Source organism: Poecilia mexicana, unplaced genomic scaffold, assembly GCF_051168715.1.
Source record: "Poecilia mexicana isolate PSO_F unplaced genomic scaffold, ASM5116871v1 scaffold_16, whole genome shotgun sequence".
Classification (NCBI taxonomy): domain Eukaryota; kingdom Metazoa; phylum Chordata; class Actinopteri; order Cyprinodontiformes; family Poeciliidae; genus Poecilia; species Poecilia mexicana.
In genome coordinates this window covers 8815633-8833838 of record NW_028263385.1, presented here as the reverse complement: position 1 = coordinate 8833838, position 18206 = coordinate 8815633, and the positions used below count along the sequence as shown (strand labels likewise).

General features: G+C 36.3%; 1 protein-coding gene across 1 annotated transcript in view; it reads right to left on the bottom strand.

The window, feature by feature from the left end:
* Positions 1–18206, bottom strand: part of grik3 (glutamate ionotropic receptor kainate type subunit 3) — a 117595-nt gene that overhangs the window by 32029 nt on the left and 67360 nt on the right. Inside the window, exons 2-7 of the mRNA XM_088013799.1 lie at positions 13709–13882; positions 12450–12707; positions 12142–12323; positions 8597–8650; positions 5023–5193; positions 3377–3520 (exon numbers count right to left, since the gene is read on the bottom strand). Coding sequence (XP_087869925.1) covers positions 3377–3520; positions 5023–5193; positions 8597–8650; positions 12142–12323; positions 12450–12707; positions 13709–13882 — 983 coding nt within the window. The remainder of the gene's footprint in view (positions 1–3376; positions 3521–5022; positions 5194–8596; positions 8651–12141; positions 12324–12449; positions 12708–13708; positions 13883–18206) is intronic.

The window sequence follows — 18206 nt, the reverse complement described above, 5'->3', positions numbered from 1 at the left end:
AAAAACACAACTATACAAGCTGCATTCCCTTTTTTTAATTACATTTTACATCTCAACGCCTCCGACACATTTTCCCTCCAGACTACGTAGTTAATTAACAACCATCTTCTTTTGCTTGATTCCACCCGAAGGAGAAAAACTACGACTGCCCCCGATTATGATTCCTTGATACCGGCACCCTCCAGAAATGACTGCAGGTGCAGCCACAACAGCATGCCACTTACCTGATCCTCTCAAATGTAAGCCATCTGTAAGCTTCTATGATACTAACAGCTGATGACGTTGCCACTGAATTAGCATTTTCATTTTTAAATGCTATACCAACTAAAGAATGTGTATAAATTAACGCTTCTGCGTAGAAAAAAAAAGAGATTTCTAATTAGGCATCAATGTCACGCTCATCCTGTCGCAGTCTCTGATGTGCACACTGGATGTTTAACAGGTCTTCACACAATAAGGCAATCAATCACCGTGTGCCAACCTATTGCACTTTACTAATATTTAAAACCCATTCTGTGACAACCTCACAACCAGCTAGCTGTCCAGCCTCCAGCTTGCAAGAACTTGTTGTGCAAAGATTGAACCTTCAAGGAGAAATCTGTGACACTCTATTTTTCAAAATCCTCCCATACCTCATTCCCTCTGGCCTATTGCCACCGAGGTGGGAGGCATGTTCAAACAGCTTTAATTCAGAAAATGACATATACTATGCCTCAGCCGTATCACATCCGGAGGGCCAATTCAACCTTCAGAACATGTCAGCCTCTGATCTTGAAGCAAGTGTAAATCAGCGGTGAGTTAATGTTTTATTACCACACTAGATGTTTAGCATTTGTTTAACCTTTATCAGGATTTGCTACTCTTTTCCAATATAATTGCGAAAGAAAAATTGGCCAACAATACTTTGATGTTTACTTAGTCTAATTGGAACAAATAAACACCAGACATTGTTGTACAAGCATGTAAATGTTATGCAAATAATACATTTCTGGCTTATCTGTTGGCTGAAAATAGAGGATTGCCTCTGCAGCTCTGACAGTCTTTTAAAAGTAATATTTTATTAAGTAAGTATTAATATGTAGAGGTTAATATATAGAATACTTATAGTACTGATTCACATATTGTGCTATTCCTACTTCATTTGCTGCAGTTATCTACTCAATTTGATTAACTTTATTCCAACATTGGAACTCTTTTACAAATTACATATTGCCATTTTGTGCCAACCAACGCAGAATGTTGTCATTTCACCCAGACAGTGTTTTATAAGTGGAAGGTTTTGCTCCATCCATCCAATATCTACACCCGATTATGCTTGCAGGACTGCAGCCTTTCTCCAGCAGCCATTGCTGCTGAGATGTGGGGTGCACCCGGTGCAGGTGGTCAGTCCAACGCAAAAGCAGAAGAGTTAGTTTTGCAAAAAAAATACTTGTTTCAGAGTCGATGTAAATGCGAGGCATTTTCTCTTTCAACGTTAAATAAGTGTAGAATTTTGTAATCCAATTGAAGATTAGCAGAATGTAACACACTTTTTGACAAATCAAAGCAAGCACAAGCAATTCAAGAATCAATCAATTCTACCCTGTCATGTTCTTGCCTTTTCTTTTTTGAAGTAAAATGTGGACTCTAACTTTAACAATAATTTGTAGTTACTGCTTATTACTATTGAGACTGGTCTTTAGGAATCTGATGCTTTTATTACCCTGGAAATAATGAGCAAAGATATATACAAATTTGTGCAGCTATTTGCTTGGATTTTGCACTTTGAAGCACACATTTGTTTTGCAAAGGCTTTGTGAATCAACTGTATGTAGAATACGAGGTTATTTAATTAGTGCAAAATCCTTGTAATTGTTTATGTTATATACACATTCTATGTCCTTAGATGTTGTTTAAGCAAAGAAAAAACCCTCATTACTGCAAGTCGGAACATAATATTTTATATCACCAAGAGTAAAATTAGTCTCTCTGTGAACTGACAAAGGTAGGCTGTTTTAGCACACAAATATAAAACATCAGCGTGCACGACTGCAAATACCTCAAAGGCTGTGGTGAAGTGTACCAAAGTCACAAATACCTTCTAAAATCCTAACAGGTTTCTTTTTGTGTAATTCACAGACCTCAGAAAAATCTTGAACATGTGTGCAAAGGGGCTGTTATCTTGAGAACAGAGGCTGGATGAAAAGCAGAAATGACTTGAATCATCCCACCTTAGGTATTTTTGCAGGTCAGACACAAATGATACTTTGCTTCATATTCACTGGAGTGAGCAGAGGATTTGGGCTACGCCAATTTCAAGCAATATACTGCTTGAACGTATGTGAAGTTATTGAGCCAGGGATACCATACAAAACTATCAGGCTTATCTCTGTCAAAGATATCAGCTGGTAAAAGGAAATTCTTGAAAAACCCACAAGCTGTGTCTGTTCAAAATATACACCTCACCTTCGCTTTCTATCAAAGCTTCACATTAGAGCAAGGAAAAGATAAACATGTTTTAGCCTTGATTCTCCTTCTGTTTACCAATCATCTAAACATCAGACTGGGCTAAAGTTTAAATATTTGTACATTTTATTCTTCATTCTATTATTTAGGTACAAGCAATGCAGTAACTAGGTTTGTATTTTTACACAAGTCAAAAGATGAACTACACAAACACTTATCTGCACAAGAGACGCAACAAAAATTCAAACGGTTCATTTTCCCCTAGTCAGGGTTAGTACGAATCTGGGTAACAATGAACAATGACACTTATCAGTCTAGATGCTGTTACTGAGTAAATAGCACTTGCAATGCTGGCTGCAAATTCTGATAGCATGTGCATCACAGAGCTGTTTCTGTCAACACTGGATGGGAAAAGTTGTCAGTAATTTTCTCTGACAAAATGAATAAATTACAATCCAGAGAGTGCATTCTGTCTTAAAGGTTAATGATTTCGTTTAAAAATAAATAAACAGAATCCCTACTATTTGTAAAATAAAAAATATGACAAATTATTTTCTTATTTAAACTTCCAGATACAAACTGAAGCAACTCGGCACATCTCTGATTTGTCATTTTGTCTGAGGCACTGTCAGATGCTTATGTTGAATGTGATAAAAGGCAATTATACAACATGTGCCTCCAAAAGGTTATGGCATCTTTTATCCTGAAAAATAGGTTATGAGTAGAGAGAAATGATGAAGCTGACAAAAAACTGCTTTGATGTGTGAGTCAAGCTTAGCTTCTCTTGGTAGCGGGTCTGACATATTTAGCTAAAGATCTAAATAAGACACAGTTACTAGGCTTCCACTTCTGTTCTCTGGTTAACCACTCAGTGTGTTTCAACATAAATAACTGAGAGTAAAACAGCAGCAGGCCAAAGGTGACCCATCACCTCTTTGATGAAACTCATGAAGCGGCCTCCGAATCTCCAGGGTTTATGTCGGTGGCACTGCAGTGAGTTCACAGTCATCTGTGGAGCGTGCTGGTATGAGACGGACACAATGTGGACAGCATCATAGGTCAGAGCTGCATCTGTCTGGAATAAGGGGTGAACATTATTTCAGCTGGCGGCTATAGACAATAGTTTTCACACTGACATAACACTGAAAATCCATTTCAACACAGACACTATTATGGGTGGAAATTAACGCACACCACAAGCCAAATACAGGGACATTTATCTGTCTGGTAAATTTGGCAAGGTTACAATTTAAACAGGAGAGTGGCATTTAATTGCTTCAACTGTTGGGTGTAGAAATGAATGAGAGCTGCTCTGCTTTTAGATTGCTGCAAATGCAACTCTTTTTATAAGAAGTGAATAGCAATTTCATGTGATATTTGTCTCAAGAGGTGACACTGGCAACCAATCAAAATTATATATATATATATATATATATATATATATATATATATATATATATATATATATATATATATATATATATATATGTATATATATATATATATATATATCAGCAGGAGGTCACACAGAGTTCCTTTGATTTGACGATCTGTCCAGGCTGATGGAATACAGATTCACAAATGTAAATCAGACTTACAAGCAACAAAAAAATCCCTATAAAATCTGTACAACTAAATTAAATTTATATTTTAAAATCAAGCAGTAACATAGCAAAATGTGGAAAAAGTTAAGTACTGTGAATACTTTATGGATACACTTCATATTCTAAGAATAAACACATTTTATGGTATCTGCTAATATATGACCAAAAACTTTCATGAAAAAGAGAACAAAATTGCATTGTTAGTTATTCTTTTAGAAAGTATGATTGTGACTGTTTTCCCTGGAATGGTGTGTCTGAATTTGTTTTTACTGTAAAGTGACAGCAGTCAGTGGTAAACACTGGACTTTAATAAGATTTCATGCCAAATTCTGCTTCAGACTCAGAATAAATCACAAATTAAGAATTGGTATTTTTAAATAACCCGCACATTCAGTAAAAAGTTAAAATCTTGAGTATCTTGTGTTTATCCCAGGTGGTAATTTTCTTGTATTTTGTCTTCGCTGTCAAGTCTGAATAGGCAAAGGTTACTATAATTTTTGTCAAAAACATACTGGCACAGAAGGTACCCATTCTTTTACAGGTGGGAATCTTTTAGTGTTTCATGATTTGATTAAATTTTAGGGTCACAATTCCATTCTAAATCAATTTTCAATTTGAAGTGATTTTTCATAATGATTTCTGCTTCAGTCTATAGGTGTGCAGATAATTCTCGTGACATAGATGATCTCTAAGCCAAAATAAAATACAACAAAATCCATTTTCAATGGTTGTGCAATACTGACTGCACCACTTTTAAAACAAATCAAAATATCACGCCTGCCCATTCCGCATTTCAAGTGTGGAACTTGAAGAATATTACAAAATAGTTCATTAAAAACAGTATTCATACTGTGCACTGGATTACTCTTGGAACTATTCACGTCACAAAAATGATCATTTGATATGAAAAACAAACTGAATATGTTTCTGATTTTGTAGTTTTAAAAATAAATTAAAAATTCTATATTTATACCGTCATGATGCCTTCCAGCAGGCCTGAATCTGGTTTAGGTGGAATTTGTCTTTCCATTGACCATTTCTCCACAATAGATGCAACCTGGGGGTTGTCCACATTGAGGATGCGAAAGCCAGTCATGTTGACACCACAAAAGCGATATGGCTCTAGATCAATAGCCATCAGGTCCTTTTTGAGAAACAAAAGAAAGAAACGAAAGGTTGTTATGCAGTCAGGCATTACTGAACATCTTGTGTTTGAAGTACATACTCTGTATCATTTGTCCTCATATAGAGATAGATTTGGACAGCATCAAATAAAAACAGAGAAATATCTATTTAAGACAGAACAAAGAATAATTTAAACTTTGCATTATAAATCAAATCAGACAGAGCACTAGAGTTCAAAAGATTTTTCCTGACATGGTCACATTTATATGAATAATGGCTAAACAGCCCAAGCAATAAACATCCCAACCACTTTTTTCTTTTTTTAATTGGATTTAACAAAAAGGCATTTTTTTAAAGGCTGGCAGATTATTAATTATTTGCTTGTAGCTTGGAAAATTAAAGAAAACACCAAAACAAATCATTTGTTTTGTATCATATTAATATTCCGCTCTTGCATTGCCTTGGCATCTTCAACAAAAAATAAATAGGAATTCAGTCTGAGCCTTTGTAATGTCTGGAGCAGCGATTGTATCTGATGTGTGAAGTCACATGTTGACACACGTCATGTGAAATTGGGCCGCGGGGCTTGGAAAAGACATTTGGATGAACATAGATATTTCATTAGCACCCTGTGGAGGAAGAGCCGGGGGACGGAGAGCATGTAAGACATTCACTAAAGAATGGCCATTGTTACCCTCTGATAAAGCTGTCTTTTTTCCTTCTTTAAACGTGCAGAATAATTTGTCCTTTCTAAATGAAGCAAAGAGTAACCCAGATTACCACAGCTGAAAATGTCTGAGGTATAGATTGGGAAGTTGGGAAAGTAAACTAACAGAAATCTTTGGACTATACGAATTCAATTTTATTTTTTTAATGTAGCAAAGCATGTCCAATCCTCTCTTACTTTGTATTTACAATTGTATTTACAAATATTTACAAATGGTGATTTGTTCTGTACTTGCTTTTCATATTACAGAAAGTCAGACAAATAAAAAAACTTATGAAAAGTTCTAGTTTACTTTTATCAGAACTAAGTATCACACACACGCACACATGCAACACAAACACATACGTAACATGATCCTACATTTGCCTTATACAGAATTTTTTTCTGCAGTTTAAGATGCTTTGAGATAATGCAAAAGTGATACAGTTGGGGAAAACATAACTAAGTTCTTAGCTTAAAGCTCTCTAAGATCGCTGTGGCAAGACAAGGGCTATGACAGTTTCATTTCAAAGGACAAGGAAGTTATTACCCCCATAGCTCTGTGCTTTTGCCTTTTCACGCTCTAATAAGTCGGCACTTCCCTCACCTCTGAAGATAAAACATAGACATCAGTGAACTCCATCGAGAGGAAATTGTATTGCCATGTACACCGTGCAAGAATTCATTACTTTGGATCAAATAAAGTTGCCAGGTATAATCTTCTTAATGGGATATCTATCAGTAAGACAGCATATTGCAGTTTTAGATAGGTATAACACTGATCCTATCAAGATACCCATGTCTTATGTACAAAAAATATAGTTGGGAAAATGCAATAAAACAAATGCATAAAAATGCTGCTAAATACTCGAAAAGACAATACAAGAATATAAATAATCTTCAGATTTCCATATTAAAGCACAACAGATGCTACATGAACATGACACACCACATAACAATGTCATTGCTCCGCTGTCAACTGTGAGAAATGACACACATCATATCTGGACCCCTGTGTCATAACATATTATCACAACAGACTGGCCATGCCTGCAGAGACAGTGAGTGTGAGCGCTCAAGAGAGTCAGGAGACAAAGACAGTAACAGAGGGTGAAAGGAACAGCACAGAGCATGCTGCTTTGTATTCCAGTTCAATCTGCTGGTTCCCATTTAGGCAGGGTAACGGAGAAAAGCAGCACCCTACGGACACTTGTGTTGAGTTTTTTTTTTTATTCTATCACACAAGGTGAGAAGGTCACTGCTATAAAGCCAGTTATTTTAAGTAGTTTACATTATTAGCAATAAAATAGTAAATAAAAAACGAACTGTCTGGAATTTTTGTTTGTGTAGACATTTCTATTTTTAGACTTTGTACCAGGATTTTATAAAGTTCATCATCATCATAAGACATTGTCCATAAAAAGCCCTCATCCATGTGGATGTTTTACATCTTCTTGCTTTATAAATCATTAACAACAAAGTTTAATAAAAAAATATTTAACCTAAAATAAGTGATTGCATAAATATTCACCCCTCCAAGTCAGTGGTGACTGAACAGAGTCTGTACAGTCAGGTTTCAATCATACTTGAACATCTGCCATTGCAATTTTACGTCATTCTTCCAAAAGTGTTAAACCTTTGTCAAATTGCGTGGGCAACCCAAGTCCAATGCTTCAGGTGATTGTCTTGCTTAAAGTCAAATGTTCTCTTACAGATGAAACAAGACATCTGCAAGGAATTCTCTATATTTTGTTGCATTTATTTTATCTTCCACCTTTACAAGAGCTTTCAGGGCCTGTGACAGAAAAACATCCCCACAGCATGATGCTGCCACCACAATGCTTCACATTGGGGATGGTGTGCTTACAGTGATGTTCAGTGTTTATTGTTTACATCGTGTCTGGTTGACAAAAAGCTTAACTTTGTTCTTGTCAGACCAAAGAACATTGTTAATATGAGTTTTCTTCAACAGTGGTAATGGTAGCCATTATTAAACCGATAATGGACGTTTCAAACACAGGTGTCTTTATACTACAATCTACTGAAAAGCATTCAGGTAATTTCCATTCCATTCATTGTTAGCGTACCACCCACAATTGGCTGGACATCTGTTGAATTTGGTCAGTCACTTTAAAGAGGAAGATAATAATTTTTTTAATTTAATTTTTATTATTTCATAGAAATTCGCTTTCACCTGAACTCTAGTGTTTTTTTTCTTTTATTTTTGTCCTGAAAAACAAGTTTTGTTTATCATGATTTTGGGTTTGTAAAAGAAACAAAAGGATAAAACATTCAAGGGGTGAGTATTTTTTAAGGCCACTGTACATGTTTGTAGTCTGACCTGCAAATTTTGCAGTATAATGTTACCTATAATTTGTAAGCATTAATTTCACATTTTACCAAACTTCCCATTAACTGTTTATTTAATTCACAAAGCAATAGGTCTAATCTTCATCAGCTTACCAGGATGAAACATTCCATTTTGAATCTCAATCTGGCGTTTTGTGGAATTTCAGACTGCTGTTGACAGTCCTATGAAGCAGTGTTTACCACTGCAAACCTGGGACTCCATTGTGCCTCCGACTTGTCAAACAAAATTGATGTTATGGACTGGATCCAAACTCCATTGGCAATTAGCCACTATTCATGAAAAATTCTAGCGGAGAAGAGATGAGAACAAACGAGACTATTTGCATTAACAAGCATGGTACATTACCAGAGTGGTGAAGATATAGTGGTAATACTCTGTCATCATGCCCATGGTCTGGGCCTGGAAGGATACAGAGACAAAAACATGGAATTAAAGGTGTGGATGAAATGAGCTGGGGCAGGGAAAATTATTATTTTGTCATTTGAGAGTGTTCATTATCCCAAACAGCATCCTTACAACAAGCAGTCCCACAAAGATTCAATAAAAGAGCCATCAGTGATGGAGAAAACATTTGTTTTAATGAGATTATTGACTCATATCATGATAGTTTTGCAAGCAAGATTCCGCTACCACTTGCTAATGTTTCTTAGCCATAAGCAGACTGTTGATTTACCATTTACTAACATGTCTAATGATTTTCTTTGTATTTAAACTGGTGGTTTGGGGCATTTGATGCCACCGCAACACAAAAAAGAGTCTCAATCAAGGACTTACTAATCTTTGCATTATATCCAAACACTCCATCGCTGCGACTTGTTTCACTCCATCTACACTCAAAGGCATTGCATCCACCATGGTGTCTGTGCTTTCCATTCTACTGTACCATGTGTTATAAAAAAAAAAATAAAAAAACCCCCTCAAAACTCAAGGTTATGCAAAAGAGATGTTAAGCCTCTGTGGAGAAAATTCACCTCTGCAACTACAGACATCAAGCCAAATACCTGACATTGAAACTTTGTTTTATATATTTAATTCAGTCAGAGGTTATTAGTATTAGATATCTCCATTCAGATTCAAAGAACGTACCATCTATTTATTTTTTATTATTTTTCAAATATTCTCATCAATAATAGAGTGAAACCATGGGACAAAGGCAATTATTTTGTAAATAAGACACAGTCATTCCTATCATTTTCATTTTCATAATCTGAAATAGAATATAATTTGAGTGATGCATGTTGAGTCACAATGAGATTTTTAAGAAAAAAAAAATGCCTTTCATTTTGTTAAGCATCATTGCATGTCAAGAAGAAAATCCAAGAGCATGACAGAGAGGTGATCTGTATTTTAACATAATTTAACTCTGTAGTTGTCATAAGGTGATGTGGTTGAGGTGGTGAGGAAGAACGCAGGGAGGACCCAGGAGGACGATGGTGATAAATTTAATGATAAAGTCGAGGTACAGAACAACGGGGAGCACAAAGAACACAGGGAAACGCACTGGTACACAACGACGACATTAGACGAGGACCCGACAAGAGACAGAGACAACAGGTGGACATAAATACACGCAGGGTAATCAAGGGAACGAGACACACCTGGAAACAATCAACGGGGAAGACGCAAAGACAGAGACTCAGGGAAACAGATCATGACAGTAGTGCTGCAAAACATTATTTTGGGATTCATATTGTCAAACATGAATGATACATAGACTAGAAGTGAAGTACAATTATTATTATTTTGCCTTGGAATCTGGTTGTAAAGCAAAAAGGCATCTAGATGTGGCATGCAGAAGTTCAAACAGAGCAACAGAATTCATAAGAAATGGGATTTTAGAGATTTTGAATATGGCACAGTTGCTGGTGGCAGACAGGCCGGTTGGAATTAAGGGGATTTTCACGCACAAACATCTCTTGGCTTTATGGAGATAGTCTATAAATTAAAAAAACTTTCTAGTGACCAGCATATGTGCAAATGACAATTTTTTGATCATGTTAGAAGTTAGAAGAGTGGACAAACTACTTTGTACAAGGTAACGTATAAATTATAGAAAAGCAATACTGGCTTAATTAACCACTTCTTCCAACCAAGGGACGAAGAAAACCACCTCTGAAGGCCCAACGTGTCAAATCTAGAAGCAGATGGTCCACTGCAGCAGAAGACCAAAATGAGTGTTACTCCTGTCAGCAACGGACATGAAACTGAGAGTACAATTTATAGAGGTTGCCCGAAACTGAATAACTGGACTGACTTTGTACACCCCTGACCTATGTACAAAAAATTCTAAAAATAGAAACTCCATGTTTTGTCAGACAGCAGTGTATTTTAGAGCTACTTACTTTAGCAATATCATTTTCAAGGCTGAGGGAAAAACAAAGGCTTGTACCTGTCTAAAAGATTGTTCTCATTGCTGCTGTTGCTTCATGTTTATTGAGAAAAATTACACAAAATGTAATTGGAACCCAGTTTAACCCATAAAATAATATCAGAAAAAACATACCTGTTGCTTGCTGCTATTACCATTACAGCTAGAACATTTAATTGTCACTCCAGTAATCTTTTTATTGAACATCTATTCAATTGCTGTAATGAATCATCATTGTTATTGTTCCATGGCACACAAACAACCTCTGGATAAATAAAACTGATTAAAATATGTCATATTGAAACTGAGACTTGACGGTGCAACTTTTTTGCCTCAAAGTTTTATCTCACAACTCCACTGAACAAGACACTGACGTCTTTGCATTAGATGTGCGCTCTGGCTAGGAGCGATCATGTCATCTTCTATCACAGCAACAATAGAGGACTGAGCTATTTAAATAACTTTTTTGGCAATGATGCCTTTGGTAAGCATATTAATATAAGTTGACAGAAATCTGTAGAAAGGAGGGGGATTTAACAGCCTATTCTTGACATCTATAAAACATCAGACCACCTACACATTCATCACTTAGTGCAAAATGCTGACAGCTCCCTGTTGACTGACATTTATATCAAATCACATTTATGTTCTGTTTCAATAAGAAAGCATAACATGGTGCTAGGTTTGGAATATGCAAATATGCTTTTGGATGGATCCATTTTCACTGTGCATCTTTGCATCCATAAACTGTGTGAAAGAATGCATCAAAACAATGAAATTCACAAAATGGAAATATAATCTACAGTCAAACAGGTTGTGACTAATTGGAACCTTAAGATATAAAGGAGGCAAATATAATGGTGCAGTGCTGCATGCGTATAATTTTAATGTTTCTTGGATGTTTCTGTTTAAATAAGAAAATTAATTAATATTCTCTACAAAAAATAGAGACCTGCACAGAACAGATGTCTTAATGCTGACAATAATTTATACACAGCTTGACTCTGCTTATGATTAAGTGATTTCTAAAGGTAATTTGTGGCTCTAGATTTTAATTAATGGTATTACAGTTCATTTTGGCTGAATACATATATAAATGTTACCCGTCTAAGCCATAACTGTAAAAAAAAACAAAAAAACATGGATCCACTGCTTTCACTGCACACTACAATATTGCACTACTTTACCTAGGTCTATCACATGAAATACATTGAAGTTTTTGACAAAATATGAAAATGTTTAAGAGACATTAATACTTTCAGGAAGGCAATGCATGAGTGCATCAAATATTGTTCTTATCCCCTTAAGCATCGGAACGCCTCCATTCCGTTTTTCCATTGGAGAACAGGAGAACAGTCTCTTCTTCAGTGCATCTCAAACTGTGCAGCTGATGTGTTACAGACCTCACAGCATTAGCACCATAGCTGAGGTGACTGAAGCTGGAACTGGTTAGATGGGAACCTAAGGTTGTCTAGTCTTCTGGTTTGATACTCAAGGTTGTCTATAAGAGTTTAGAACTCACCTGTTTGAGAATTTGTGCAGCCATGTGGTGACTGCAGTCAAAGATGATGCGGAACTCCCGACTTCTCTTCATTTCCTTTAGAAGAGGCCTCGTGTCCTCCGTATCTAGAGGAAGCTGGCGGATCTTTAATCGAATGTTATACCTTGATGGGGCCATTATCAGCTCCTGTAACCTTATTAGACCTTGCAGAAAACAGCACAAATAAAGGCACAGCTTTTTCTGTTACTTACTAGAGCACAGCAGCTTTTTCTTTTTTTTTACACATACATTTGTGTTTAAAAGTATGCAGTTATTTGTAGTCTCCTCACCTGTGCTGTCGTCATATACAACAGTGGCTGTTTTCCATTTAAGATACTGCACGAGGTCCAGAATGGCATAGCTTAATGATGAGTAATCTGGGTATAAATTGGCATAAAAAGTGTCCCTGTTGTCCATTGGGTGATGTTTCCACCGCACCTGGATGTGTGGCACTTCCAGTGCATTGCAGATGGACTGCACAGCATTTGAAGATGAGCTATGTGAAGGCCCAAATATTGCAACCACACCTAACGACAGCTGGTCACAAGCTAATGGAAGGAAAGAGATGAGAGCTTGATAATGGGTACACTTGCTGTGCAGCACCTAGAACAAAAAAAAAAATCTAATACAAGATTTTAAATGCAAATGTTACAGTTATTTATTTCAGAATAACTGTACACGTAAGGGGCTCTGAAGTTGTTCCTCTAAACTAGAGTTGAAATAAAAACTTCCAGACAAACACAACCATAGGGAAAACCACCAACTTAACAGTTGTTTATGTTGTTGCTAATGCATTTGTCAGGGGCTTTGATCAAAAATGACTTACAAATGACGACATAACAAAGCAGTCAAAATTAAGGTAGCAATTGTTGTTCAGAAAACAGCCATTTACACCCTGGGTTATGATGGTCAGCCAAAAAGACAAGCAATGTGTTAACTGTCACATTGCTTGTCTTAAGCCAGTCCTGAACAAGAGACATCAGATGAAAGTTAGTTGGGACGATCAAAGAAAGTTCTAGACTGTTACTCAGTGGTCCAAACTCCTCTTTACTAAAGTGCTTTTTTTTGGTGGGGGGAAGCAGCAATACATGCAAACACATTCCAACCAAGCTTAAAAGGCATACTGTACACAACATGAACAACATTTCAATGATATCCTTATTTATTAATATTTACGGGGAGCGACTCGCTACCAGATGTGGTAAATAAATTCTGGTGCATTATGTCATTATTATTATTACAAAAGGGCAAAGAGGGGATCACCATAACTCTCCTTTGTCTGACCCTTTCTGTTATGACCTTTCTTAATTAAAAAAATATATTTTGGTTTCATTGAGAGATATATTTTGGTATAATGAGTTTTTAAATCTCATTAAAACAAGATTTTCTTTCTTTTTTAACAAGTTTTGCATTGCATTATAAGGAGAAAGTTTTCTTGTTTAAATAAGGTAATGCTCCTGAATTTATTTCTTAGTTTTTGCAGTTGAATGCTTCTGTAGGAAGTACTCATATCATTGCATTAACAAGTCCTTCAAGTAACATCACTTACCTTTTCTTGATGCCTCAAAGCTGTCGTAGATATTAATCCTCTGTATGTCGTATGTTAGTGTTGTGTTTGGCAACAAAGTCCTGTTTCTGTTGATATTATTCACAGCAAATTTAAAGGCAAGTTCTTCTGCACTAACAAGTGAAGCAGGTACGTCTGTTTGTTCGAAAATCCCACCTGAAAAACAGGAGACAAAAGCACACAAGGTGGTCATGAAATCTGCTCCCAAACATAAACACAGGTGAAAAAAGATATACAGGCATAGTTTTGGGTAGTCACAGACAGGGAAATATTGAGAGACATTTGCACTTAGGAATAGCAGTAAAGGCAGCAGTGCACATTACATGAGGTATTGAATTTACTCTGCAAACATTCAGCAACCCTCTCCATTTTTAGGGAATACTGAAAAAACCAATATGAGCTTTGAAGTCTGAGGCCGTAATGGATTTAAGGAGCGTGTATGTGTATGAGCGTGTATGTATGTGTGTGTTTGTGCTTGTATGTCCACTCCATCGCAGCAGCAGAATATCTTAAGCTCTTGTCTCTCCATTAGGATATCCTTTCATTTCACCTGAATACCACATTGGTGGAGCAGATAACCGGACTTCAGCACTGTTCTTTTACATAAAATTCAAAGAAAAGCCTTTTTTTTTTCCTTTTAAGATGGCATAGACTACAGCTCAAAACTTACAAAACATGTCTATATCAACATCAAAGTAAAGTGGTGCTTCAGATGGTGGTGAGTGTTAGACCATCAGTTCAGCTCTACTCCCTACAGTGCAGAGAGAGCGAAAAAAAAACTTTTTTATTTTAATATTTCAAGTATTTCTCAAGTTTTCTCAAGTTAATCCATAAAATAAGGACCTGTAAAAACGTTAAAAGATATTAAAGAAAAACAGTGTTGCTACGCAATGCACTGGCAGCCTGTGTCCCACTTCTCACTCAAAGACAGCCAGAAATAGATACCACCATTTTAGGATTTTTATAGATAGACTGATAATATAATGTACTTCAGTCATTTTTAAATGCATGTTGGTTGGCAAACTGTGCAGAAAACATACATGTTTTGTCTCCATCAACAAGGTTCAGACAGAATTTTGGTTGGACATTTGACCAGACTTCATTTGAACTGTTTCCCTGGCACAGAACCAGTTTTTAGTTCACAAATTTTCAGTAGAGGTCGGGGTCAATCCAAAAGGTTAATATTAGCTTACATTCACCGTTCGAAGACCGTGGGCCCAAAATGTGAATATGACTTCAATCTTCAAGTGCTGGCAGTACTTTACATACTTTACAACTGCAAGAACATGAAGAACATGTACACATTGCTCTTTTTCCCTTTTTTATATCTCATAGATATATCTGCAAGAGGAAAGAAGAATGTGGAAATATTGTGGTCTTTTTTTACTCTTTTTGTGAGGTGTTCATTGTGTTCATCAGAAACTGCATGGGGAAAAATCTCTCTGAAAAAAATCTGAAAAATCTGTTGGTTTCAGCAAAAACCGCTTTGTAGCACCAATCTCCAGGTATACATTTACACAATTTGAAACCAGGATGTGTGGGGTTTGCAGAGATAATTTTTTTAGCCTGTTGCACATTTCTTGCTCTTTCACAAAGTAGCCATCCAGACTGCTACAGCTGCGAAAACAGCTACAAACATTATCCAATTCAACACCTTTAAACGTGATGCCTGATGTTTAAAACTAAAATATGTGAAGAACCACAACTCATGGCTAATTGGTAAGACTACGAATGTAGCATCTTGTGTCGAATGGAAGACAACAAAGTCTCCCTGTGGCTTGGCAACAGACTAAGAAGACAGCTCAGACAGCTTCTTAAAAGATGTTTGCAAAAACATCAGTTTGCGAAGAGAGATTCGTTCCTCAAGCTCCACTCTCATCAAATTATCCCTCTCTGTCAGAAAGCAAAATGTCTCTGCTCCTCTTCTGTCAACAAAGTTAAGAAACACAATTTCCACTTTTATCAGCGCCTGAATGTCTGTCATCAGGTTTACTTTTATTCATAATTTGAGTCACAGACACGACCTTTCAAAACCTTTCCACATTTCAATACATAAAAAAAATATGTATAACTAAAGTGAAGTTATAGTTCTGGCTCCAGTATTTATTTGACTATTAAGAATATCAAATCTGTGAGAATCCAAATTTTATAAAACAATAACTGATTAAAAGGTTCAATTGAAGTTGCTGGTGGTAATCTATGGACACTACCAAACAAAAATCCAGTTTTGGTAATGGAAAAAGCCTAATTTAGATTCAAAAAGGGAGTGGCTAATGCTCAACAAATGTCGAGTAACAGATAATTGAAACCATATTATTCATGATAGGGAGAAATCCTTAAGATAGACATGTTATAAAAAAAAATCCACACAGAAGGGGCATCTATTAGAGTGTAACTTTTGTATAATTGTATAATTTTTTTATTGAACTCATGACTTTTCTGATTATCACAAAAATCTGTAAACAGAGTTCTAATGAGAGTTTGTTAAAAAAAAGGAATTTACTAAATTCTAGCATAAAATAAAATTTAAACGTATTCTCTGTATGTAAAGGTAACAAGACTATAGATAACTTAAGATGGCTGCCTCAAGTGATCTTGATCTTCGGATTTGAAGTTGGTGCAGTTAAAGCTTTGTCCTAACATTCTGCTCCTTTAATTTATTTCACCGTTTTTACATTGTTGTGCGATATGATTTTTGAAACATTTCTTTTCCACAGTGGGAGTCTGACACTGCATCACCATACACACTGATGAAGGAGAATATATTTTGAGATCTATGGTAAAGTTGCAGACAGCAACCAACTAAAAATCTTCAGCCTCACCTTTACTTCTCTGAAGCACTGAAGAATTAATGGAGGCTACAACACTATTTTGGAACCAGTGCTTTGTGTGCCTGCTAAGCTGTTCAAACAAAGTGGTGCAGCATGGCGAGCTTAGTGAAAGAGAACAAGGGAAGACAGAGTAGCATAAATCGGTTGTTATGAGGTTTTCTGAGATTCTACGCTAATAAAAACATAATTAGTTATGGTGATAAATAATACTGGAAAATCCGTATGAGAGGTGTATTCAAGGAAGTACATACAGTTTACAGTACGTATAACATGACACAACATAAGTGAATAATACACAGGGGCGGAGCCAGGAATCTCGGGCCCCATGATTAAAAATTAGATTGGGCCCCCCTGTGCAGCTAGTGTTACAATTTCTTGACCCATGAAAAGCGTAATAATTTTAAAGGCTTGCAACTCCCTTGCTTTCTTTGGCTCAATACTGATACTAGCACAATATTTACTGCTCATGAGTCATGAATTTTACATGCAACAGTCTGCATACAGTATGCAAATAGGTTGCTTAAATTTTTTCTATTAGTTTTACTGAAAGGTCTCTCCCCACGAGTAACAGTCATCTAGGCAGCGTGCAAAATATACATGAAGCAATCCAGACTTCTCAAAGATGCTTTGTTGCATTTTATTTAAACTGCAGTATATAACTAATAAAAAATATGTTTTCTCCATATTTGTTAAAGCTGTCACCATGTCGTGACAGTTTGGTATGAGACAGATAATCTGTGAAAACAATTAATCTTCTCCACCTCCTCCATGAACTATAACTGGCTAAAGTAATGCACCATTCCGACAAAAAACAACCAATCGGAACGAGGAGGAGGGTCTTAGTGCTGCCAGTCAACTTCATTTACTTACTGCTAAATGTGCTAATGGTGGAGAAACAACTTATCTTACGGGAAAATAGTTTATCTGCCGTCATTGGTAGCTATGCTAACTAGACTGAGCATTCACAACAGGCTGTGCTAGCTACAACATGGCACAGAGCAATGGGAGGGAGGATGAGCAGCCACATAAGATTATGATTGACAGCGCTATAACCTGCCTCCTGGCAACTGATTGGTTGTTTCTAGATAGCAGTGGGAGAGGGCAGAGGAAATAGATTTTTCACAGATTTCCTCTCATGTGATACTTTTCACAACATAATGACAGTTTTAACAAATATGTATATAAAAAATATATAAAACTTACATACTGCAGCTTTAATTTCACTTAGGAGAGGACGAGTCAGGAGGGACTTAGAGTTGCTGCTGACTGACTCATCTGTTAAATGTGGTAAAAGGTACAAGTACAATTTAAATATATGAATATCTTGGTATATTTATTTCTTTCGTTCACTAAATGCTAGTGAAATGGAGGCAAACATTAGTCTGTAGCTAAGCTAACTATGCTAAATGGTTGATAATCTCACACAGTCTACCCACCTCGGAGAAAAACTGGGTTACAAATTGACACTCTTACCTTTTTCTCTCTTCCTTTATTTATTTTTTTGGAAACCTGATTTTATATTTTTTCTTAGTAGCATAGTAACTGCCACAGTCGTTCTTGTTTTCTACTGACTGCTGCTGAACGCTAAGCATGGGATTGCCACCGTCCATTTAATAGCCAAATACTATCCAGTATTTGGCTGTTAAATG